The following is a 26,253-nucleotide window of genomic DNA, read 5'->3' as shown; positions in this document are numbered from 1 at the left end:
GCAACTGGGATACTAAAAACATCTGCAGTAAGTTTAAAACTATATCTGTTCTTTTTGGTGTGTGTTCCCCTGCTAGAATTTTAGAGGTCATACAGTTCTTGACAGTGGACTGAATAATGAAGGTGAGTGCTTGTCTCAAAAACAGCAGTGCTATTGTGTGCTGAAGTACTTTTCTTGGTACCTGTGTAGATAAATCACTGCAAAAATAATTTTCACTAAAAACGCAGCAATTGAATTTACAAATAGCATTGTCATACCCTTTAAGAATCTTCTGTTCTTCCAGTGCACGTGTGCTCTAAGTTATTCATTGCTCTTTCCTTTTGTTGTATGCAGTACTTAACAGTATAGTTTCTTTGTCCAGTACTGTATATCTGCACCCCTCTAGTGGTATTTGTTGGCTTCAGGTCAGGACTTCTTTTTTTTCCTAATTGCAGTGAATATGAACACATTGGAATCCTTCTCATTTATGTATTTGCTAGCATATTTCTCCCATGTCAAGTACTGTCTTCTTGCTGCTTAATGTAGTATAGACTTATGCAACATATGATACTGATTTACATAGATAGTAAGGAGCTCTTTTGACTTGAACAGTGTTTTCAGTTCTTTATCACACAGAAGCCATTTATCAACTTGTAAAGTAATAATTTTCTTAAAGTGGCCTAGTCTAGCAGCTGTATTCCTGCCTGTCCCCAGTTACTCTCTTAGCTCCTTGTGTAATGGTCATGAGGAAAAGGCAATAGCTTTTAAAGGCATTTTGATGATGGTAAGCACAAAATCAAAGACGATTCTTTCTTTTGGCTGAGGTTAAGTCTAGACCAGCCTTCATTAGTAATTATTTTACAGAATGAGATAAAATAAAATTAACGAAGGAATTTGAAAGTCTTGTATTTTACTAAAGCTGGCTGGGAAGTTCCATGCAATAGAGTCACACTGCAGACAGCTCATAGGTGCGCACAAAAAAATGTTGATATCTTGTTGATACCGTGTTTGGCTCTGGCTATGATAAAACCTGTGGAGTATTTGAACTGCTGGCAGGAAGGCTGCAGTGGGTTTCTTGGAGCTGTACTTGCCCCATGTGATTGTATGAAATTTTATTTCTAAGAAGATGAGCATTCCAGCAGGATAGAATTTCCCCTTTTCTCCCAGGAGTATCCTAACAGAGGTCTACGAAGGTAATGAAAGTTCTGGAGTGTAAGACGTGTGACTGAGGCCCCTGGGTTGTCTCAGCCTGGAACAGAGGAGCTGAGGGAAGGCCTTGTGACAGCCTACAACTCCTCTCAGAGAGCAGAGGGACAGCACTGAGCTCTGATTTCCAGTGACAGCAACAGAACTGGATGGAACAGCATGGAGCTGTGTCGGGAAGGGTCAGATTGAGGGTTAGGAACAGGTACTTTGCCAGAAGATTGTGGGCATGGAACAGACTCCCTGGGGTAGTGGTCACAGCCTCAGGTTGATGGAGTTCAAGGAGCTTCTGGATAACACTCCCAGACATTTTGGGTGGTTCCTTTTGGAGCTAAGATTTGGACTTGGTGCTCCTTATGGGTCCCTTCCAACTCGGGGCATTCTGTGATAGTATTGCTGACTTGCACTTATCCCATTCTAAAGCTTGTTCCAGTGCAGAAAGTGTTACTTGTTGTACTTCATTTGCTGTTAAATGTCAAAAGAGTTTTCTCCTGCAGTTTGATGTGCACAGAGGAAATGTACTCTTCCTAGCTGTTAACCTGAGGTCAGTAGTCATCACCAGTTCTTCAGATATCTCAAAGCATGGTGTTAATATGAGTCATGGGGCCCACAAGGAGTGACATGTTGTAGGTCTGGAGATGTGGAGAGTACCAATAGGAAGGGACAGATCTGTGGCTGTTCCTTGGGTTTCCAAGGGATTCTGTTTTTAGAAGCTGCATTGCTACCTGCGTCTGGGAATAGCAGTATGGATGGCTGCATTGGTGGCTGTGAATATTTGTTGCGAGCTCTTTTTCTTGTAGAGCACAGAACATAAATTAATTTCAGATATTCTGGTTTGTTTTATTGTGTTCTTTTTTTTTTTTTTGGAGTGTGATGGACATCTATCCCTGTGTGTACAGCAGCTGATGCAAACAACAAAGCACATCTGCACTGAGCAATACTGCTATTGCTGCTCCTTCCTACACTGACCGGTGCTGCAGCCTCCCCCTGCAGTCCACTCTGTCCTGGTTCCCCATGAGGTACTGGAGCTGTGTCTGCAGATCCCATTTCTCCCTGCTCCCCCTTTCCCCCCCCTGCAGACCTCTGCGCTTTGACGTCATGTGCGCTCCTGCCCGTTGCTATGGCAGCCCCATTCCCCATCGCTCCGCCTGTCTCCTCCGGTCCTTCCACAATGGTACAGCCAGCATCAGCTGCACAATGGTTCCCAGGCAGTGACAGAGCGTGATTCAGCAACCAACCTCCTCTTTTATTCCACTATCATCAGACATTTTGCCTCCCCTTTTTCTTTTCTCCTCCATTCTCTTTTATGTAATTATTTAAAGGAGAACGTCGGATCCAGCTGCCCACCATTTTATTTTTCTTTAGATTATTTTTATAAGAAGCTCATCTCTTCCTTGGCACCATTTGGAATGTGGCTTAACAATACCACCTGACGTGCAGCTGGGGGAAGGTGGCTGGACAAGGACAGAGGCAGCACGGAATGGTAGGTACCTGACACTGGTGGTACCTGTGATACCACCAGTGGTACAAGACTGACCTGCTCTTGTGGGGTGGGGTGATAGATGCTGAGTGTTGCTTTAGTAATGGGGGAAGCAGGAGGCAGGTCAATGGAGCAAATGGTGAACTGGAGTGGGATGGCTGCAGCCCTACATACTGTGGCTGAGAACCATTGTGTTCCTGTGGTTGGGTCTGTATAAGTGTGTGTTTGGTTGTTTTGGTGGTTTGTGAGAGCGGTGCACATCATGGATGGGGTGACAGTGCTTTGCCAGCTGGCTCATGTAAACAGTTGTGGTTTGCTCAGCCTCATCACTGCCTGGGGGCTTTGGGAGGTGCACAATTCAGCAGCAAGGAGTACATGATGGGAGCTGTATTGTCCATGCAGAGCCATATAAAATGAGAATCAGTGAAAGAAGAGAAGGTGATGCTAAGCAAATGGAAAACTGGAGGACGTGGGTTAGTGGGCATGGTGTGGGGATAGGTCAGTAGTTGAGCATGATGATCTGAGAGGTCTTTCCCAACCTTAATGGTTCTATGATTTTTATGACATATATCTTGGCCTTCAGGAAAGTGGCTGAAATGAAGAGAGAAAGGGAAAAAGGTGCTGGTGGGAAGGATCTGAAAAGCTGTGCTGAGTGCGGTGGTATCCTGTAAGCAAGTAGTTGTCCAAGGTAACCACTGGTCTTCTGCATGACTGCCCCAGTATAAGTGAATGGAAAAGCTGACTGCGTCTGATGGCACCATGTGAGCTTTGGGAGAGGTGTTTACAGCACGCTGCAGGGCAGCTGCTCTGCAAAAGAGCTGAACACTTGCTGAATGCTGCAGTGAAATTGGTGCTGCTTTGCAGGGAGATATTTTGGCAGAAAAGCTCTTGCTATAAGAAGAAATATCAGTAGTTTTTCTTCTACAGAGGGACCTAAGAAGAAACAAAACAAATGCTATTTGCCTAATGAAGTGTTTGTGTTGTGCTCCCAGTGACCCACACTGGGCATGTTCCGTGGCGTTTGTGTCTTCAATGGCTTTCAGCTCTTTACATGGGCTCCTTTTGCTGCATAGCTGCATGGTATATTCACTGCAGCCTTTCCCCCCCGTGATGTGCTCTGTGTGATTTTGGCAAAGATCTGTTTAAAGACAAACTAACTGTCCTTGAAAATGCAGATTTTTTGGGGGGGAGGGGGGGGGGAGGGGAAAAAGAATAATAGCATAAAGTTTTTTCTTTTAAAAGAGAAAAATGTAAATACCCAGGAGGAGCCTGGAATCAGGTTGTTGGACACAGAGGATGTAAGGCCAGCTTCAGAAGAAGGAAAAGGTTGAGATGGAATGAGATGGCCTTGCTTTTGCAAAGGGCTCTTATCTTTGCCCGCATGTAATCTTACTTTGGTTTTTGTGCCCTGGAGAGGTTCTCCAAACCTCAGATCTTTAACCCTATTTCAGAATGTTGCTCTGTAGCCACCAGCCAGGAACGCATCAGAGCAGTATTTTCTTCCATATACCCCTGCTGTGTGCTCACTGTCTTGATGCTAGGAAAGGTGGCAAGGAAATACCTTTCAACTGGCTGAACTGGCTTTCTCCTGGGGGGAGCAGATGTGAATGACAAAGGTGATTTGACCTCAGCCATTAAACCATATTCCTTCTCCTGACCCTCAGTGAGCTGCGTGCTCACACAGTGCTCCATCCTGCTGCTCCAGAGCATGCAGAATTAATCACAGTCCTGGTGTAATTGTTACTGTATTGAGCAATATTAGGATTGCAAACATGTTTCTAAATGGGTTAAGGGCAAAAATCACTTGATGTGAAAACCTGGTTGATTTCTGTTGCCTGTCTGCCTCGTTGGTGCTAGCAAATGTTCTTCTGTTGTTGGAAATGTGTGCACTTAAGGAGCTTTTTGAGAGCAGATTTTTGGGGATGTGTGGGTTTTTGTTATTTTTAATTATCATTGTTTGTTTTTAATTATTATGATTATTTTGTTGTTGTCAGTCATTGACATGTTTATAGCCATTTAGAGACTTAATAGTAATTAATCAGTTGTTATAAGGCAAAAAAATCTTCCAGTAGAGTTACAGTATTAAATTTGACTCTAGAAAACAAAGAGACAGCCATCAAAATGTCCCTACCATTGTGTTTGGAAATGTCACAAAGCTCTCCCACTGTTTGCTGTCCATTGCACAACTCGTGCAGGAGAGGGGTGGGGGGGAAGAAGCAGGCTGAAATGAATGGGATGTTGGCATTGCTCTTTAAGATATCATATTTGTATTGAGATTTGGAAAGTAGAAAAGCTGCACTTGCATCCCCAGCTTTGAAATTTGGTGTCTCTTAAACTCTTATGATCTATAAAGCTGGGTCAGTTCTTGGGATAGTTCTTGATAACAAAAGAAATCAGTGTGTTGATAAGCATTTGGAACAAAGTTGAGTCTGTTGTGTGTGTTGTTGATTTTCTTGTTTTTGTTTGCATATGGTGAGCAATCTTCTGTCCATAGACCCTCTAATTCCATCTTGGGTTTATAACACCACTACTAGAAATTAGAACCTGAAGGCCTAATGATTGCAATGCTACCATAGTTGCTGCTCTGTTTTGTCATCAGGCTCCTCTGGACCCCAATACTGAACAGCTTTGCTTCCAACATCACTGTTCTGCTGCCTTGTCACTGATTCTGCGAAACAGTGGTTTGAATGGGGCCACCTGCAAGAAAAATTAACCCTAATGAAGGGTAGCAGCTTGGAGGAGAAATGTTGCTTTTGCTGTGAGCTTCTTTCTTGCAGCACCATCTGCATAGACAGACATAGGAACATGTCTTTCAGACAAACAAAAAAGCTTTTGTACTCAAGTAATGGCATTGGTCTAAAACTGAAAGCAACGTGTAACTTTGTTGGTGTACAATGTGAGGTAGTAGATTGGTTTTCTTTTCTCTTTCTCAGTGATAATGAGATGCAAGGATAGATCCAAAGCAAGATTGAGTGTGGTACAGGATTTCATGACCCTCAGTGTGTAGAAACTGAACAGTCCTTAAGCTGAATTGTTGTATTTCCCTTTTAGCCTGATGCACCTGCTTTTGTTAGCCAGTGTGAAGGGCACTTTTGACTGCTCTTAATATAGAAGGACAGGAAGCTCAGCTCCTAATACTTCTTAGTCTATTTTGTTTATTCATTAAACAGCGATTGTTTGATTTCTTTTTAACTTTGCACGTGAACATACTGGTGGCAGGTATGTGTTCGTGTTGAGGGAAGGGAAGGTCATTAACTTTCATTTATCTCTGGATTAAGTCTGGAGAATAGGACAGAACCAGAGCCTCTTTTAGAAAAAGAAAAACAAAGAGCAGTTTTACTTCTACACTGAGGTTCTTTTCCTGTCCAGGACCATGAACATCTTATGACTTCATGACTACAGGCTCTTGCTTGCATCACAGTGAGGCTATGGAAAATTTAGGGTAGTTCCAGCTTCTGGAACAGCTGCCAACTTTTTGCATTGTAATAAACACTGAAAGCAGAAGGCTCTGAAGAGCAAAATTCTGGTTTCCATCAATAGCTGTTTCAGCAGGATTTCACAACAGTGGGTCAGGTAACTTGGGGGACTCTGAATTACAATTCAAGGAGCTGGGGAGTTTGCAGTTTGGATGTGAAGTGCTGTGGTCTCTCTCTGATAAAGCAATTGATTTAACATATAGATTTTTGTTTACGTTCCATGACTTCCAAGATACAGTTCACTTTTATTTGGAGTTATTTGAAGACATTGCAGAACAATGCTAAGAAAATGTCGCCCAGACTTTAGTGATGATCAATGATGAATGCAGCTGCCTTCTGCTTAACGCTTATCACCTATTTGTATGCTTGGGGTTCTGTTCAGTAGTTGGACACCAGAGTGGTATAGAATTGTTCCTCTTCTTAGTTGCTATTTACTCCCGGAGCTTCTTACATTTGCTGCTTACCCCTTTTCTTCAGTTTGCATATAAGTACAGTTGCTTCATCATTTGAAGATGTTTGGTTGTGGCGGTGTTTTTGAAGAGGATCACGATTTCATAGACAACAGCAATCCAAGGCCTTTCCTTATGCCTCGGTGTATCAACATTTCATGAAGTACTTCTGTTGCCAACTTGTGATCGCAAGTCAAATTTCAGTGTAATCCCTGGGTACGATTAATAGGTGCCTGTGTGTAAATCTCAGCATTTCAGTGAAGGCTGCTGATGTTTATTTCTCCAAGGAAAAATCATACGATTTGATCTGAAAAGACAGGATTGAAACAAAAGCAAATTACTTAAGGACAGTTTCATGATTTGTGGTGCAGTGTGTTGTAACTTGGAGTAGTCCAGAATGTGAGCTCCTGTACAGCTGGATTTGCCATCTGTAATTATTTTTTTCATTTTTATTTTATTTTATTTTATTTTATTTTATTTTTGAAAAAAAAGCCATGACCCCTCTTTCCCATTTAAGCAGCACTTCATTCTGTTTTATCTTTGAATGCGAATATCAGGGGGAAAATGTTAAACTTCTTTGTTGTGTGACATGCAAATATTGATGTTATGGGTTACCTTAGTTTGCCTGTGTTTAACTTACTTAAAACCCTTCAAACCCAAATATTTCTTTCTCTTTTTTTTTCATGTCCAGGGCTAGTATTAGAAAGCTGTACCAGCAGCCGGCCAGACTCCAGTATCAGCTATGGCAACCCATGCATGAAGCTGATGCCTCCAAACTATTTCCTATAGATGAGGCATAGCACATGCTGTGGTGAGTTGACAATATACTATTTAATTAAATCATATTTTTTGGAAGAATAACAGTGCCAGAGTGAATGCTGAGTATTTTCTAAATGTGAGGATAAAGTTTCAGCTTCTTGAGCATAATGTTTTCTTGTTATAAGTGCCTTTTTCCAAGTATATCAATGCCATGTTGTGCGTGTTGCTATCAGATGTACTGGCAACATGGTTTTGGTGGAAGAGTGAAGACAAAAATAATAAAATTAAGATGAGAAACCTTTTGTTTTTATTTGTTTGGTTGGGTTTTTTTGTTGTTGTTATTGTTTTACATCTCTTTTGTTCGGGGTGAGGGAGAAGAAAGGTGATTTGGTTTCTCGGTCTGTGAGATGACTGAGGAGGCATATAAGGATTTCTGACATGTTTTCTTGCCATAAATTTCTTCCCTGCATAGAAAAACAAATTCTGAGCATAGAGATGAAAATCAGATAGTGTGGTTGTTGTGGTTTTTTAAAGCATATGCAAATCTACAAGAGTAATTTTAGGACCAAAATTACTTATAAGATCTTTCCATTAATGTTTTCTCTAAGATGATTTTGGCTTATCCTTGGGATATGCTCAGCTGGTTTTAGGTATCTCATGTAATGAGAAAATAGACATTGTGAAATCCTGCAAGTCTTTAGGGTAAACAGATTTCCATTCAAAACATGCTTATACACATTTTCTCCCTCTCTTAATAACAGCTAGATGTTGACTAGTTCCTTTCACCATAATCAGCGTGAACAGAAAGTCAACAGTTGTAAATAAAAGAAACAGGTACAATTTACTCAGTAGACTTCATGAAAGTCTTATTTGATTTGGCTGTTCTCAGTGATCAAGGTCATATCCCATATCTGAGGCTATAACAAAAGCACTGTGTAAATTCAAGTCACCAAAATTTTCCTACTCTCCAGCAAAAGGTAGAATTTCTACTGTTCTGTTTGTCTTTGTAGATCATGCAAAGATGAACACCTGCAGTACAAAAAAACTGGTTGGCTATAGTGGTACATAGCAAATAGCATAAGGAAGTGAGTGGTCTGATAATGTGCCACTGTCATCCTTAGTAGAACTGCTGGAAAGAAGAAATAAGAAGAAAAGATTAGGTGGATTTATCTACTTGATTCTGTTCTGGAGCAAAATATGTGAGAATGTATTGAAAAGCAATGAATACAAGACCATTGAAAGATGTTGTGTACTGTTAGAATTTAATGTGCCTCTAAGGCAGGAAACCATGTTTTTGAGATAAGTAATATATCATGAAAGAATCCCAGTAAGGATGTTTTCTCCCCTGACTTGTCGATATTCAGTGTGAGGTACTCATTAAGAACTTGAAAACATCCAGGTATTACCACCATGATGCATTTGAGTTCTTAGAGATTTTAAGGTCTATGGAATCTGTCCGAAAGCAATTCTTGCTAGCAAGGCAGCCTTCACCTTGATGTATTATGTTGGTTCTTACAACCATGAGACTTAACTCTTTTCAAATAATTGGGTTTGGCTGCGCTTTGAATTAATGAAGTGCAAAACCATACCACTGTGGTTTTTTTTCAGTCTTAATCTGTGTTTAGCAGATAATTTGCTATTGTAGATAATAACAGTTTGTATAAATTCACAACAACAAAATGTCTGACTCATGGCAAGTACATGTTGTGCAATTTTATTCTAATATAACGAATACAGGAATACAGAATACAGTCACATATCTGTGACTTAATTGCAGAGAAGTTGCATGGAATTTTGATGATATTGTGTATGTGCTAACATGATTAAACTGTAGGTGTGACAGTTCATACCCTCTCACTATGAATATTCTAAAACTTGATGAATATGTTGAAAATCCTTTTTGGAGAAGCTGAGTGAGTGTAATCCTCACTTTTACAGGGTTTAGTGGTATATGCAAAGCTCAGGGTTCGTTTTGTCTTCATGGAACATAGAGATACTTCTGTCTACAAGCAGTGTGACTTGATCATTTGTCCCTCAGGTCACCAAGATGTCTTTGTCTGAGTGTTGTAGCTATGGATACTGTTGCATAGTATTTAAATCAGTCATGTTCTGTTTGGCTGAGTTTCTCTATGAGTTCTATGCTCAATTCTGAGTAATCTCCTCCAGCTTTGTTATTCCCATCTCTGTTTTTTAAGGTTTTTCAGTGGAGGTTCAGGTTGGATGTTGGGAGAAATTGCTTTTAGAAAGAGTGGTGGCATTGGTACAGGTTGCCTGGGTGGAGGCATTGCCATCCCTGGATGTGTTCAAGAACCATGGAGATGTGGCACTGAGGGACATGGCGAAGTGGTCATAGTGGGAGTGGTTTGGACTTGGTGATCTTAGAGGTCTTTTCCAACCTCAGTGATCCTATGATTCTATGAAGATGGATGATCAGCACAAACAGAAGGTTTTCAGAAACTATGTGATCAGGAGTTTGCTTGATGGTGTCACAGATGCTGTAGGTGGAGATTTACTTGAGAAAATTTCCTTCCAAATGGCATCTTTTTGAGAGTCGAAACTGTTAAACGTATTTAAGAGAAAAACTGAGGAATGTGGGGTCTTGCTCTGAATTTACTGCTCCACAGGAAGAAAAAAATTGTGCTTCTTTAGGAATATAACACTCTTTAATATGTGTTAAGAGTTCCACATGTGATCAGATGTGGATACAGCCCTGTAAAACACATATGAATTCACAACAACTTGAAATCTTCAGCTTGATATAAAACATTTATATCTTCTGCTTGGGTTCTCTTCAGTTAATATCCTTTATTTACATATGCAAATCTGTATATTTTGCATCCAGATGTTCCAGTTTATGAAAACAAAGGATTTATAACAGTAGAAGTTAATATTAAGTCAGAAACCTTGTCCAAAACTTTGCTTTTCACTTCCAAAGAAAAAAATGGAATCTTTTACTGTTCAATTAACTGCCCATATGGAAGACAATGGGAAGGAAGAGTAGCATTCGGAGTACAAAGCTATTTATTAATATTCCTTAAATAAAGTAGTGAAAGAACTCTGGGATATTTTGCAATATGAAAATAAGGTAAGTGCTAAGGCTGGTGGGAACTGGGTTCATTTCACTGGAAATGGTGTAAAAGGGAGGCCAGGCTTGATATATCCATGCAGATGAGCAAAGTACCTGAGATACGGTCATTTTGGTTTTGTAAGCACTTAAATAATTAAGTACCTTTTAATCTTTAGAAAGTCTTGGCTTAGTATCTTGGAACCAAGGCTATGTTTTGTGTACAAAATCTCATTTCTCTCTTATTCATCTGTTTGAATGCAATATACATAAAGTCAGATTCTGAACTTCATCTATCCAATGTTAAACATTAAGTGAGTTTGGTAGTTACAGCAGACTTTTGTCAGACAAGCTCAGAGAAGAATTTCTGGAGAAGCTGGTGATTTGCTTCCCTGTCTTCCTTAGCAGGAAAAGGTTGTGTATATAAAAACTGCTGTATGATGGCAAACAAGACAAAAACTTTATCTGAATGTTGTTATGCAAGATGTTTTAACTCCTTTTTGAAGCCAGAATTCTTTTTTCTGCTGTTACTTCTCACTCTGGTGCATATCCCTTCTCCCTCCATCCTTGGTTTGTCGTTTGATATTCCTGGTCCTTGCAGCAGGTAAGATTCATGTTTTAATTAAGTGATACCGAAATGCAGTTTTCTCAACTCTTGCAGTATTTGTGCTTTTTAATGCCCAAGGCTCAGTGACACAAACATATGAGGAACTGTGAGCTTCCTTTTAATAAAAAGTAGGCTTTACATCCTTATTCCTTTAAAAATAAAAAAATAAAAAAATTAAAATTAAAAAAAGAAAACTGAGTATCTTGCAGCTTGAGGCTTCAGATCATTCCAATGCTTCCATGAAGGTTATTCCTTTGTGGTATTGCAGGATTTTGGAAGCATATGACAAATTTCTTTGATTTCTGGGTTTGATGTTGTTTAATAATAAAGAAGATGTCTGACTGAAGTGCACATTCATCATCTTTCTGAATGCTTATTGAGACATGGATATTAAAATGCAGGTGTCTGTCTTTAGGGGTTCTCCAGGTCTTCAGTTTCACTCCGCAATACTGATGACCAAATGCTTTTATTCTGCCATGTGTCAGTCTGTTCTTACTGAAAAGGAGTGAACTTAATGACCTAAATACTTCCCTGCGCCAGGTGTGACCTGTGAATGTCTCAGATGAAATGTTGGTATCTCCTCTGTATTTGTTGAGTTGCTGATGGAAACAATAACTCTGTGTCACCTGGAAGGCAAGTTCAGTGTTTGGCAGGCTCTCCTCTTAACCTTATGGAAAACATCCAGCAGCATTGCTGCAGAATATGGGAACAGTGTCAAACAAATGTCCTCTGAATCTTGGAATAGTTTTTCAGTGTCATCTGTACATGTTGTATAAAGATAATTTAAATAGCATGCAGAGGAATTAATGAAAACGCTGAATCAGAGCACAGAGAATGGTGCCAGCGAAGAGGTAGGAAGGAGACCAAGGCAACAGTAAATTCAGCTGTGTGTATGGTCATGGCATATTAACCTGTAATATACAAAGTGGTAGGAAGTAATGTGTAACCACTAAGGAATCACTTTTCTTACTTCCTCTTCCACACTCGTTAATGTGTTGGGGTTTTTTTTTTTGGACTCTGCGCCTGTTTGTGTACTGTTGTTACAACCTTTTCATTTCTCAGTCTGCCAACGAGAGCAGGTGAAAAGCCTGGCAGATGTGCACAATGGAGGACTCTGCTGTGGGCTGAGCTTTTTGGAGTTTTTCCCAACTCCCTGTGGATCCACAGGTTGATTCTCATTCTGCGTGTGCAGATTCATTGTAAGTCTGCAGGGGCTTTGAGAGCACTGTGACTGTGAAGCACCCTGAGGAGGAGTTCTGGTTCTGAGTGGTTAAGAAGTCATTGCTAAAGGTTATGTTTGTACAGCAGCCTATGGAGTAATTTACCCTGTACACAGTTTTGTGTTTACATGGCTTCTGTCCCAGGTTAGCTTGTATAGATCGATGCAGTATATGATACAGGGACTTTCCTAATCCACTTCTTTTCTGTGTTTGTTTCTGGAAAATCGCAGGTTGTGTTAGGCTGTACTTACCAGGGTTACTTCTTTGGAGCTGTGTGTGGGATGGAGTGGGCTGAGCAGCGGCATAGTGGATGCTTCTTGCTTTGACCCACCAGTACTGCAACAATAAGCATGGGGGGAAGAAGGATGGGAGGATTTGCTTCCATTGTAAGCTGCTAGCATTGAAGTAAAGAGAGTGCGGCAAAGATGGAATTTATTTCCATGTGTTTTGTAGCGTGGACATGAAGATTTTTGTTGGTTGTACATCAGATGACATATTGAGGTATCTGCCATTTAACTCCCCTTCCCTATGCCTAGCTCAAACACTCTATGGACAGCCCACCACAGAAACCAGTGTTTGAAGAATGGCTTGTGTCTTTAAATAAGAGCTTAAAGACAAAAACTAGTGAAACTTCTAATGAACTAAACTATAGAAAAAAATCAAAAGAAAGAAAAAAAATTGGAGCTGTTCCTGAAATAGATCTGCATGGGGTAATTATGTATCACAATCCTACTTATGCATCTGCATTAATTTTGTTAGATTTCAGTCATCCATGTGTTGATGGATATTTTTATGGCATCGTGAAAGCTTAATTTGCTGCTGTGCTTAAAATTAATTTTATTATCAAGCTTCAGAAGGGAATATGGCAGATGTCTTTCAGTAGAGAAGAGTATGGCAAGAATACCTGTCTGTACAAATTTCAGTGATTTATAAATAATAAAACCCATGCTTTCAAGATTTTTGCTCCTTAATCTAAGAAACATACAGTGCAGTCCTCTGTTGTTTTTTTTCTTCTGATATTCTGAAGAAATACAGGCATAGAGGTCATTGTGGTTCTGATTTATTTTTTTTTTACATGGACACTGTTGTCTGAGATGAGGTATAGGCTCCAGTCCTCAGCGTAACTCTATTGACTTCTGTATGGGAAACTAGTAATCACAGCCTGAACCTCTGATTAATCAGCTGAGGCAAGTGTTGGGTCAGCTGTGAGAGCACAGGTGAGGGTAATTCAGCTGTGCTCCTGGAAGGGGTGGAGCTTGACTCCACCTCTCCTAGACTTCATTTAAGGGCTGACCACCACTAAGGCAGCGTCTCTTTGAGATGGCTCCTTCGTGGAGATCAGATAGTCAGCCTCAGCATTTTCCAGCCAGGCTGAATGCATCCATACTGGTGAGTTTATCCTATCGATAAACTTTTGGATATCTATCACCATCTTTCATGTATTATTACTATCCTTTGTATTATTTCACCTTACAACTTCACTGTTTTATGTTTAATAGTAGCTGTCATTTGCATTCTATTGGCTCAATTTAATATGCCTGTTCACGCGTTGCCAGGAGTATTGGGAAAAAAATCACCTGAATCTTAGTACAGATGTGACTGGTGAGCTTGAGAGTTTATTGGCCTGACAACACTGTTCTGTACACCAGGCAGTCAAACCAGTTAACTGGTAGTGGAACCTTAGTGGGATTGTGGAAATGGTATGAGCACAAACAGCCTGGATGTGTCCTTTTTGCTGATGGCAAATGAGTGGTGAGGTCCCTTCTCATAGCTTCTAGGCTTCTAGACCACTCTTATTGCTACTTTATTGTGGTCAATGAATGAAAAACTTAAAGTGCAACTCAAATTTTAAATGTCATTATAAATGTGTGTGCTTTTTGACATGATTGGATTCTAGTATTTTTAATAAACTGTAAGTAAAGCTATGGATTCTTCTTCTCTTCCCGCCTTCCTCTCCTCCAAATACCTTTTTCTGTAGTAAGGGGAATGTTTCCCATGCTGTCCTGTGGTTTTATCACTGGTAGTATTGCCTTAGCTGGTGAGTGCTGCAGTTTTGGGGATTTTAAATTGTAGAATCAGGATGGCTTTGGTTGGAAGGGGATCAAGGATCATCAAGCTTCAACCCCCCTCCACGGGCAGTGCCACCAAGCTCCACAAGTAATACTATACTAGGACAGGCTGCCCAAGGCATCATCAAACCTGGCCTTGAACACTTAAAGGAATGGGGCAGGACTGGACTCTTTACTTCATGGATTAGAAGTCTGCACAGCTAGAGGAAACCATAAATAAAAGTCATAATTAAATTTCACTTGAATAACCTTCAAAATCCTAGCTGAGCCATGCTATCCAAGACTTGGGAGTAAAGACATACCAAATACACTTGACTTGCAAGTCCTTGAGCGAGTGCTGTATGTTTTTCCCCCACAGTAAGAGTACTTTTAAACTGATTCCTTAATTTATGTGAATTCTCTATTGTGCAACTTGTAAGAGATCAGAACAGCTCAGAGCACACTTCAAGCTGGTTCAGAATGGATCTGTTGTGTGCGTCCAAAGGAGCAACGCAGGAGACAGTACAGTCCACTGGTGATCCCAGCTCCTGTTTTAACAAAGTGAAGGCAGTAGTAGCAGCTAATAAAATGACAATAATATCATAGTTAAAATTATTTCCTAGAGATATTTTAAAGCAGTCTCTAAATCAAGCAGTTGAGTTTGACTAGTTTATCTTAGTGGTCTTTTTCCAACATTTGTGATTCTGTCACACGTGACCCCCATATTTATTTATTTTACAGTGGAGAAAAAGTGTGGGGGAGAAGTAATAAACTGTCAATCTTCTGTCAGAATTTGACTGTCAGCAACAAAGCCCTACTTGAATTGTAAGTGCTGATCGCTCAAATCACAGTTTAAACTCTAACCTCATGCCTGACTGTGCTTCAGAGAAACTTTCTGGTGCTCAGAAAGCTCATTTTCATCATCTTTAAGCAGAAATCAGTGCTGTACTTAGCAGGTGGTTGTATATGGAAAAGGAGGAAAAAGAAGAGCTAAGGAAATGAACTGTGCACAAACAAGGCCCAACTCCTGAAGCATGACTAATGCTACTTCATGATGGATGTCTTTGTAGAGAAACTTAACCTACGATTTCCTATGTATTCCCCCTCATTGGGAGGGTGTTTGGCCTCCCCTGACCCATCCTGCAGGATTACACAGCACACTTGGGTCTTCTGCTGACCTTATCATATGAGCTCCTTCTGACCAACCACCACCACTGCTTGCTGCTCCAAATAAACAGCTTTGCAGACTGACTGCAATTTAAAAAACACTTGTATGAAAACAAATGTCATTTCAAAAGAACTGTGTTAGCAGTGAGATATAGACATGTTCTGAGAATATTCTTCTAAATCATCATTTAGAAGGATTTTTACTGTCAGACCCTTTATCTGTTGTACTAAGCAATTTTTTTTGCATGCTTATGGTGATGGTTAATGCCTTAGATCTCAGTGAGTCTAAAATGCTAGATGTGGTTACCGCATGCTTCCATACATGATGGCAGCTATGACTGTTTCTTCCCTTATGTACCTCCTGAATGTACTTGCATCACATGAAGAGTAGGGGGTGAGAGAGAAGAATCCTGGCCTCTACAGCTTTCCTTTGTTCCTCTCCTGCTTTCTGCAGGTGTCAGCAGAACTGTTTTGACTTCATTCCAGAACTCAGTGCAAGGGTGAAGAATCAGAAGCTTTTTTTAGTATCAGTCACCAGGATTAACAATTTTGTGCTTCCTTATCTAAAAAGCTCCTTTATTTAATCAGTTAAATCTGCAGTTCGTTGCAAAGCATAATCATAATGATGTTCAAAATACTTTTGCCTCTGCCTAGTTCAGAAATCAGCACTTGTTTTACTTTGTTCACTGGGTGCTGTATCTTTGTCTAGTAAGAGAAAACAGCCAATGAAAAACCAACTTACCTTTCATTATTGCAAAATTTCTTCAGCTGTCTTTTTCATTCCCTATGGGCACTTGCTCCAAACACCTGAAATTATTTTTTCTTTCAGCCTTTATGTTTCAATGTGCAATTTTCTTTTGGAGTTAAGATCTGTCTCAGAGAGAGAGTGCTATAAGTGCCTTCTGTTTGCCTATTGAAGTGAATGCATCTGGCTTTTCGAACCTTTGTGCTGTAGCGCTGAGCTACGTTTTGGAAAGACTAAATTACTACTCCAAAGGATGAGCATATGGGAAGAATACTAACAGACATGGCATAAATGTAGCAAGATGGAGGCAGAATTAATAACTGTAGTTAATGGCGTCATTATGTTGGATTTATCTTTCTGATAGAGCAGTTCACTCATAGCACATGAATACTTTGTAATGTCTGTAGCGCCTCAATGCATGGAGGGTTTTTCATGTTGATTATTATTCAACTTCATATTGTTTATAGTAACTTTGGTGAATATATAACTGTTAAAATACACAAGATGCATTTATACTTATGCAGGTAGTGCTGGTATAACTCCCAGAAGATTTCCTGAATTTGCATTAATGAAAATTTGGTCTTTATTGCCACATATGAGCATTAAAAAATGGTATCGAGAGAGTTACAAGCCATTATGCCATATTCAATAGTGAGTAATACTACAGCAGAATAATGTGATATTTATGTCTAGAATCTTTATTCCTATAGTAGAAAGAGGTATATAGGCTCTGAGCTGTTAGTTTAGAAAGTAATCAGAATAATCAAGATTTTCATTGCAGCTCTTGCTATTGGTATTATATGGATTGACGTTAAATGTTGCTCTATAGTATGTGATGCGGGCATTTTCTTTCATTTAAGGTGAGGTCCCAAATGCTTATGAAAATAGCAGATATTGCCATTAAATTTTGTGTGCTTGCTGTCAGATAATGGCATGTCTTTGGTATTATGCTCCTTATGCAGTACTGAGTCTAATTTTTTTCATGCTAAACTTCAGCTTTCTACTGATGACATTTCTGTACTGCGTAGAGTATGGAATTACTCATTAAAAACAAAAACAAGCTATGTTGGTGTTTGTTGCAACTTTCTCTTGTGAGATGTAAAGCACAACAAATCAGCAGAATTCAGGCCTTCTTACTCAGGGTGCAGAACTGTGCCTTTTCTGAGCACATCTGCTATTTTCCACTGTTCTACATGCTGTAGAATTGCATGGTTTAATTTCTTAGCTGCATGCATATTCACCTTTACCTCTATGCTTTGGTTTGTCAGACTTGTTATCCAAACAGCAAATCATAGTTGGCTTTCTGTACTTCTGTTTCTGGGTGTTTTTTGTCTGGTTTTTTTTTTTTGTTTTTTTTGTTTGTTTGTTTGTTTTTTGTATGTGTGTGTGTGTTGTTCTTGGGGTTTTTTGGGGGGAGGTGCATTAGAAGACATAAAACGAAGTCATTTAATGATTTGTCTTTGTGTACAATAGGTTCGTGCGTGTTTGTTCGCCAAGTGTTTGGTAGTGAAATCTCATGTAATGCATTGTAGTGAAAACAGGATGAGAGAATGGGAAGATGCTGGAGAACAAAGACAAATGTTTTGAATGTTTGTTCATTTGATTTGATTTCTGAAGACCACCGCTGCTTTCCCAAATGCTTGGCACGAAGTTGTACAAGTACAGGGGAGCTTTTGTCAAGATGTATTGTCTTAGCCTGAAATATTTATCCTCTTAGAAGACTTAAACAGATTTTATGGTGATTTAACTTTTCTGAGGAGCTTCTGATGTACAAACAGACTGGAGGGTGAGATGAGGTGGGATGGCTGATTTTTTCCTTTTATTTGTTATTTGAAGATGAACCCGGAGTTCTGTCTTTATTTGCATACATTGCATAAGTGGCAGAGCCTAAGCTCATAGAATGTATTTACAGAAGATTTAGGGACTAGGATTTGAATCAATACCTGCTTTGACAATTTGCTACATCAAACAGAAGCAGGTTATTTTGCTTAATTCCTTTATTACAGAATCTGTACCATCTTCAGCATTATATGCTTTCTAGTCCTAAGTTTTCATCCAAGCAACGCACTTAGGAAAGGATTTATATCGTTACCAGATTAAGGGAAGAGTGCACTGTCTAGGATTCTTGTACAAAATTGCAGGAGAGACTTACTACAAATTCCATTTTGGTGACTTGGTGTACTGCTCTATTTTCCAGGCTGGAAGTTATGTCAGTCAGATGTACAGCAAATAGCTAACAGGACGGTTCTGCATGGAGGCTAATTTTTCAATCAGCATTTCAGTGATGGCATATTGCCTCTTCTTAGCTTTAGTGCAGGGAAACAAGCACAGGATTTAGAATAGTGGGGATTAGCAAGATGCATATGAAATTATCTTGTAAGAAAGCATCTTAAATTGCTGGCTTGCCATTCAGAGTTCATTTTTCTAATATGCTTATGTTAACAGTTTTATAATTAATCTTCATTTAAAATTATAATAATTTCCTTTTTTGCTCAAGCATAACAAAGCACTTAAGCCAGCTTTACTAAGACTTATATCAATCCTGAAAAATAAGTATTATTGCCTCTATTTTATAGTTGAGTGCACAGAACTGAGGGTCAGTGCATTGCTCTGGGGTGACAGCAACTGTCCGGGTTGCTCCAGGACACTTCTCCACCATGGACCGTAGTATTGTCAGGGCATTATGTTATGATTTATACTACTCTGTAGGGGGCAATCATGAATGCAGTCCGGGATCCTTTGCTGGTAAAATGCTCAGGGTAATTTATGACTTCTTCAGCTCACTTGCAGGACAGGATAAGACATTCTGACTCCTGGCTGGGATCTGGCACTTAGAACCAGCCTCTGACAAGCTGCCCAGCCTGCGTTTGAAGGATTTCAGGTCACTGCAACTCCTCAAAACAATTCCCATTTCCTTTAAGCGAAAGCTTTGTACTTGGTCTCTTTGCAAAGTTTTTCTGTGTGGGAGGTATGTGACATGAAGAAAAAAAAGCAATCCATCATAAATTGTATGTGAACCCAGGGAACACGTGTGTTTTTCATGTGGAAGAAGACAGAACTCATGATGCATTGAACAAATAATAAGAGTAGGCTTGCTGGGCTAAATATAGCAGAGTACTTAACTGAGGGGTTAAGTACACAGAAACTGTCTATCACCGACCAACTTAAGCAATATATACTAACCTGCTGCAGAGTGGTTTCCTTCTGGTGCTGTTACAGTATCGCTGCAGTATGTGTGAACCTCAGCAATAAAGAGGTCAGTGCCATTTGCTTCCATCACCAGCTTACACCCTCAGGGCTTGAAAAGGGCTTCTACATTTACTGCAATGCCTGCTGTTGTGTGGTATGTGTAAACTTGCTGATATGTTTAGTAAATTCAGGACTTTAAGCTTATAAACTGAACTTCTGACTTGAGTGAGGACTGTTGCTTCCTGTAAAGTAGTTTTAATATGAAAACAGAATTTTGACTTTGAGCGTTGAACCTTTGTGACTGTTGGAATTTCCATTGCTACCATATCTAAGCAATATTTGACCCTAAATGGAAGTGTTCAAGGAATGTTTAAACATTGTGCTGAGGGATGTGGTTTAATGAGAACTATTGGTGGTAGGTGGATGGTTGATCAGCATGATCTTGTAGGTCTTTTCCAACCTTGGTAGTTCTATGATTCTGTAGTGGAATTTGTGTTCAAGCTTGTTAATATCTGACAGTGGAGGTGGTGTTTGGTATCTGTCTGCAGTGGAAGGAGAAAAACACTGAAAGGCTATAAGAAAGAAGGGGACAGACTCTCTAGCAGGATCTCTTGTGATAGGAAAAGGGGAAATAGTTTCAGACTAAAGAAGGGAAAATTTAGACTGGGCATAATGAAGAAGCTTTATATACAATCAAAGCGGTGAAACACTGGCACAGGTTGCCCAGAGAGGTGATGGAAGCCCCATCCCTGAAAACACTCGAGGTCAAGCTGGATGGGACTCTGAGCACCTGATGTAGCTGTAGATGTCCCTGTTCATTGTAGGGTATTGGACTAGGTGGCCTTTAAGGGTCCCTTCCAAGTCAAGCAATTCTATGGTTCTATGATTAAAATAGTGCTCTCAGATCATTGTTTTGGGAGTGAACAGAAAGATAAGGAGGAGTTTTCTTAATAGGGATGGATATAACCATGTTGCTACCCCTGTCTGTGCTATTAGTGGAGGAGAAATATCTCTAGTCAGTCTCTATCAGTATGTCAACCTGAAAGCAAGAAAAGCTCAGTGGGAACTGTAACTGAAGAAATTCTGAATTAGGGATATTCATCAATGTTGTCAGTCCTTTGTTTTTCAATTTTGATTTGAAAAATAGTAGCATCTGTTGACTATTTAATTCATTTACAGTGTTCTATCCTGTTTGCTTTCTTGTTGCCATCAGTGCTGTTTCTGAACCCAGTGCCCCCCTCAGGGCTGAAGGGACAGCTCAGCTTAACAAGGCACATGAGTACATACCTAATTTTAAGCAACTGAATCATCCTTAAAATCTAAATTTTAAGCAATTGAACAGTGCCCTAGTCAGTGTATTCAAGTGCTTAAAATGAAGTACAGCATTACACATATTACCGCATGATTCTTGAATACATAAAAATCAAATTGCAGGGCAGGAAAACATAATTCCACAGACAGAAAACAGTTCTTTCTACATGGGCTGCACCTATGTGCATGTGTATTTGCATCAGTTTTCTTCACATCCAGAAATACTGGTGTGTTTTGGGCTGAAATTGATAGGTTTGTAGTATCCCTGCTTCCCCATATCAAAGACAGAGTGACAAAAAGGGCTGAAGTCTGAACTAGATCCCTTATTATTGGATACCAGACAGTGATTATCCCATCTGTGCAGGTTTACAGCTGGGATCTGGGTCATATGAAACCCTTCTCCCTCTATCCAGAAGCCCTCTGATGATTTGAGCATCAGAGCAGCTGCCTAGAGAGGCTGTGGAATGTCACCTTCTCTGGAGATATTCAGGGTCTGTCTGAACAAACTCCTGTGCAACCTGCTGCAGGGAACTGCCTTAGCAGAGAGTTGGGCCCAGGGGATCTCCAGAAGTCCTTTCAGATCCCTGTGATTCTGTGAACTTTTTTCATGGTAAAGAGAGCACTGCACTCTGTTCATCTTCATTTCTGCAACCTCTTCCACTCAGAGCATTCTAAACAGCAATGGCAGTAGCAGTGCTGACAGATCCTGGTTAATCCATCCGTGTGTGGCAGGTGTTGTCTTACCCATTTATACATACTCATTATCTCATGGATGTCTCTTTAGTAAGGTGCATCTCGGAAGATGGTGATGGTGGTTTTTAATTGCTGGCTCAAGTGCTGACTGTTGCTTTTGTGATCCTTTAAATACATTCCCTGTGCATATATCACATAGCACAGCATTCAGCGCATCATTACTGTATTGCCCAGATTGCTGCTGTCTGTGGCTGTGACTGTGGTGCTGTGCACAAGCAGCTGCTGTGTACAGGCACTGTGCTGCTGGCAGGAGGGGACCTGGCTCTTCTGCTTAGAGTGTTTCTCCTGCTGATTGCCATGCTGCTGTTGGAGCATGCCACAGTGGTCAGAAAGGGTTCCATCTGGTGCATTCTGCATCTGGAGCTCCCACTGTGCCTTACCATTTTGTAGTGGCTTCACATTTCCTGGCTGTGTTCTGTCAGAAAAGAGCCACTGTCTTATCATCTTCTGTCACAAACTGGATTTTATTTGCATTGACCTTAATATTTTCTGCTTGGACTGTAGCCATCTCCATCTTCAGCCACTCCCTGAAGTTACCGTGTCATCAACTATGAAGTGAATGCAGGCAACGCCTTCACATTTTGCTGCACTCCAATGTAACAGTGCTTTGTTGGATTATTTGATTGCCAAAAACAGAGGGAAAAACATTTTGGTTTTGGTGGTGTTGTTTGTGGATTTTTCCCACCAAAGATCTGGGTTCAGATGATTATCTGCTTTGATAGTGTCTGCACAGATTATTAAATATGTTTTAAGTAAAATGTCTGGCATGAAAAGGGAGAACTCATCTCTTGGGACAGCCTTGTTAAGGTCTCTGCAATCCAGGTAGATCTCTGTCCTGCTATGTGAATCTTCAGTTTTTCCAGGCTGTCATCCCATGGTGTGGGTTTGTTTGCTTCAGCTGCAGGTCCCTCCTTTCCCCAGCTCTGTACATACATCTTCCTCCATCTGTCACCAGAAAGGACGTATTTCTTCATCCATGTATGACAGTGGTGACTCAGTGGTTGATGTATTTCTTGGGCTTACTCAGTAATAATTCTTCTTCCCTAAGATTTCTGGGCATTGTGTAATCAGCTGTTCTTTGATCATGTGCATCTTCAATTACAGTAAGCTTATAATGCATAAAAGAGAACTGAGGAGCACCTTTGTTCTTGGTACTCATTTCTGATGGAGAATTTTACCAGGGGCTCTTCCATGATCTCCATATGTTACAAACACAATGGTCAAGTTGGTTTTAAATACTTGTTATACCTTTTTCAGCTGCAGGATAGAAGAAGATTTTTAACTGTAGTACTTGAAAGGCATAGGTATTTTGCCTTTATGTTAAAGAGAAGTGCTGTTGAATTCCAGTCTTTCATCACACTTACAGGTTTCCTGACCCTGTTGTTCAGTTCAGAAATGAAGTCAAACACTCAGAGAAGTATACCTAAGAAGCCTGGCTTATTGCTTGCACTGCCTTGGAAAGTACATCTGTGATTCAGGTATTTCCATGTACAGAGAGTACCTCTGTTACAGTAATGACAAACTATGAATGTCTTTTGTCTGCCCTCTTAAATGCTGACTTGAAAATCATTTTACGGTGCTAGATTGCATCTGAGTACAGCCAGCAATGTGTAGATCTGTCTGCATTACTAGCTCTTGTGTGGGAAAACAGTCCTTTTTTTTTCAGTATTTTTGTTGCCTTTTTGTATAATAAGCAGGTTCTGGGTGGTTCTGTCCAATTACCACGTCTCTCTTCAATTCATTCCTGGGATCCATTGTTCTATGTACTTTAACCGGAGTACTTTCTGCTTCCCCTACCTTGAGCCTCCTTTGTGCAGCTGGTTGGTCAGTGTGGGGCCTTTGGTCTTTTTTTAACTTACAGCAGGCTCTGCATCTACACATTGCATTTTGCAACATAAACCCAGTACTCCTGAAACCTTCCCCCCTCCCCCAGTCCCCCCATCCCCACTTCATAGCTATAATTATTTTTAATTTTCAACCTGGAGTTATTCTTTTCATGTCAGATTTGTCACATATTCATCTGTTCTTTTCTCAGGCACAATGTAATGAAAACTAGTTCAAAACCAGTATTAAGTACCTTTTATTGCCCGGGGAAAAGAAATCTGTCTCTAGTGCAATTTCTTCAAGTGCCAAGTTTCTTCTTAACAACTTTCTGGATAACAGCAAAGGCAAACATGGGCAGAGAGAGGAACGTTCTACTAAATGTAAATATTTTGGTGTTGTATATATCTGATAATAGTAGTTGTCTCAATTCAAGCAGCAATGTGCATTTGTGAATGTTTTCTTTTTCTTTTTTTACTGATACATTTTAGGTACAAAAGCTTGTATGAAGAAACATATGTCTTAATGCAGCTATGTTTTTGTAAGTCAGTAATGGCAGCTGCTAGACCAGGCAGTCTCTCTACTTTTGTCCCTCCTTTTTCTTTGAGAAGATGAGGGAAGGACATTGGAATCACATTATATTTCCTGTTTCTGTTTATTTCAGATCTGGGAAGAGCTGTTGTTTCTCTCTGGTAATTGGGTTATATATTCTGAAAGGCCAATTTATTTGTGTGATTAATAGTCTGTTGTGACAAACTCTGTATCTGTAAGAAGTGCATGGAACATGCTGTGTTTTCATGTTGGAATAACTATCGTTTGCTTTGCTCATCTATAAATACAGTCTCATGTAGAATATGCAGATGTCACATTTCAAGCACAAGATAATCATCAGCAGTTGGTAAAAAATAGATATTTCCATGGTAACAGTTGCTAAATTAAACAGTGAATCAGTGCCTTCTCCCCTATTCCTGTCCAGAAACCTCCCTTGCTTTAGATCACACATACTGGTGATGAATAAAACAATCATACCTGTTACAAATGAGTAAATTCACCGCTGTGTGTGTAAAGAGCATTTTGAGCAAGAATTAGCAGAAATTCATTGCTGCTGACAGTATTGGGCATCAGCTTTTTACATTTGCACTTTTGCAGCTCTCCATAGGCCCTGTCCAATAATCGGGCCCCTTCCACGCCTGCTGAGGAGTTGCTGTAATTGTATTTCAAGTGGTTTGGAAAAATCTTCTGGTCTAGTCTTAATTCTGACTGGTCTTCCCAGCCTCTGCTTGGAGGTTGGGGTGGGGGGGTAGGGGGTTGAAAGATATCTTCATGATGGCCTTTCCTATTACTCTGTTCTGGTCTGATCGTGGGGCTGCCTGTATATTTCCATACTCAGTATACTCAGTTCCATACTCTGCCCACATAATGGCCTATACCTCCAAGCTGCAAGAAAGGATGGATGTTTTCCTGCAGTTTTCCCCTTGTTGTCTTTGTGTCACCCTGTCACAAGTCATTGCATGTAGAAGTTAAATATGTATATGCCTATACTTGTATGACGTCTCACTTCCTTTTTCACTGTCACCAGAGAAAATCTGATGCTTTTCTTTGGATCCTACATCAATATAATTGCTAAAAAAAATGAGGGTTCCACGAAGAATAATAGCCTACAGTTTTGTTTATTGTGGTTTCTACTTTTGTTTGAGGTTCTGATGGTTTGGATGAGACGAGCACTTTGCAAACAGACATTGCAAGAGCATCTAAGGACTCACAGAGCTGAGATAGAATTTGCTTGAGGGTGTTATCTGTGTTTTTGTCATTGATGCCTCGTTGAATGTGTCTGCTGCAACACATATATAGGTAGGTTTTAAAATTCATGGAGGAAAATGAGTAAGGTAATGCCTTTGAGAGGAAGGGGAAACCTTAGAGATTGGCAGTGGGAAATAGAATTTGTGGGTTCTTGTTATGTTTACAGTGTCTTGGGGCAGATGGCGAATACTTCCTCTTGCCAGGTATACCTTACTCCACAAGTACTCTTAGTGTTGAGGAATTTACAAATAAAATACCTTCCTGGTGAAAGGAGATCAGCTTCCAATCTCCATGCTCAGATGTTCTTTTGCTTAAAGTTCTTAGAGAGGAGATGTACCAGAACTCCTATAGCTTAGGGTAGGATGCTGTGAAAGACAAAAGAGATCTTGGCATTTGGTGGATTAACATGGGTCATATTTGCAATAACTTTGTTTTTAGTGGTATTTATGAGTGGGAGAGTGAAAGTGGCAAAGGACAGAAATCCTTAGACTACTATGATCATACTTTCTGAAAAATTTCCACCTCAGGAGGGTACTGGATGGTGTACAAGGAATCATTGGCAATTTTCAAATGGGAGATACTGCAAAAGGATTATAAGTAAACAAGTTTCCTAACCACATTATGTATCATGATGGTATTTCCTCTTTCCTTTTGCCCTGCCATCTGAGAAGTTCTTTTCAGGTTTTGTCACTCAGCTCCTATGTGTTTTTTTTCTGATTTTGAGAAGAGTTGCTGTCGTACTTTCCTCCTGAATACTCTTAAAGCAGTTTGTGTTTCAGTGTTTACATCATCTCACAACCGCTAGAGGAAAGTAGTCTCTGTAACGCAGAAAGAGAGCTTCACTACTTTGTTAACTGGAAAGAGAGAACAGGCATGAGGATTGCCTTTTTCGACAACGTGTTGCATTACCAGTAGGTTTTGTATTTTATAAGCTTCCCTAGTAAAGAATCTTTGATAATTTTGCAAAGGGTTTAAAATATAAGTGGGAAGTTCAGGGTATTCTTCATAAAAATAATAAAAACTGGAGATAAACTCCTCAGCAGTTGTTTATGGCAACAGTCTTCTTTGTACCATATGCTGATGGTACTTTACACTTCTTTTTGTATTCATGTTATTTTTCTTTTAAGTGGGTATCAGTGGTAATTGCTTTCAGCAGGTTAAATAAGAACCTTGGTGTTTGTT

General features: G+C 40.0%; 1 protein-coding gene across 38 annotated transcripts in view; it reads left to right on the top strand.

The window, feature by feature from the left end:
• Window positions 1–2,341: 2,341 nt before the first annotated feature.
• The window catches only part of MAPK10 (mitogen-activated protein kinase 10), an 84,579-nt gene continuing 60,667 nt past the window's right edge, over window positions 2,342–26,253 (top strand). For 14 of the 38 annotated variants that reach the window (XM_015861683.3, XM_085546742.1, XM_015861674.3 and 11 more), the window contains exons 1-2: window positions 2,342–2,665; window positions 7,279–7,398. Coding sequence is in view for 4 of the 38 variants with exons in the window: in XM_085546727.1 (XP_085402853.1) it covers window positions 2,663–2,665 (3 nt within the window). In the remaining 34 variants the exon portion in view is untranslated. Of the gene's footprint in view, window positions 2,666–3,245; window positions 3,351–7,277; window positions 7,399–19,392; window positions 19,454–22,816; window positions 22,929–23,485; window positions 23,655–24,968; window positions 25,123–26,253 lie in introns of those variants that run through there. The other 24 variants (XM_085546727.1, XM_085546725.1, XM_085546739.1 and 21 more) reach the window with 16 other exon arrangements.

Source organism: Coturnix japonica, chromosome 4, assembly GCF_054131305.1.
Source record: "Coturnix japonica strain WE chromosome 4, WE-NBRP24, whole genome shotgun sequence".
Taxonomy (NCBI): Eukaryota; Metazoa; Chordata; class Aves; order Galliformes; family Phasianidae; genus Coturnix; species Coturnix japonica.
Note: the sequence above shows the minus strand (reverse complement) of the source record. Positions and strands in the feature narration are given on the sequence as shown.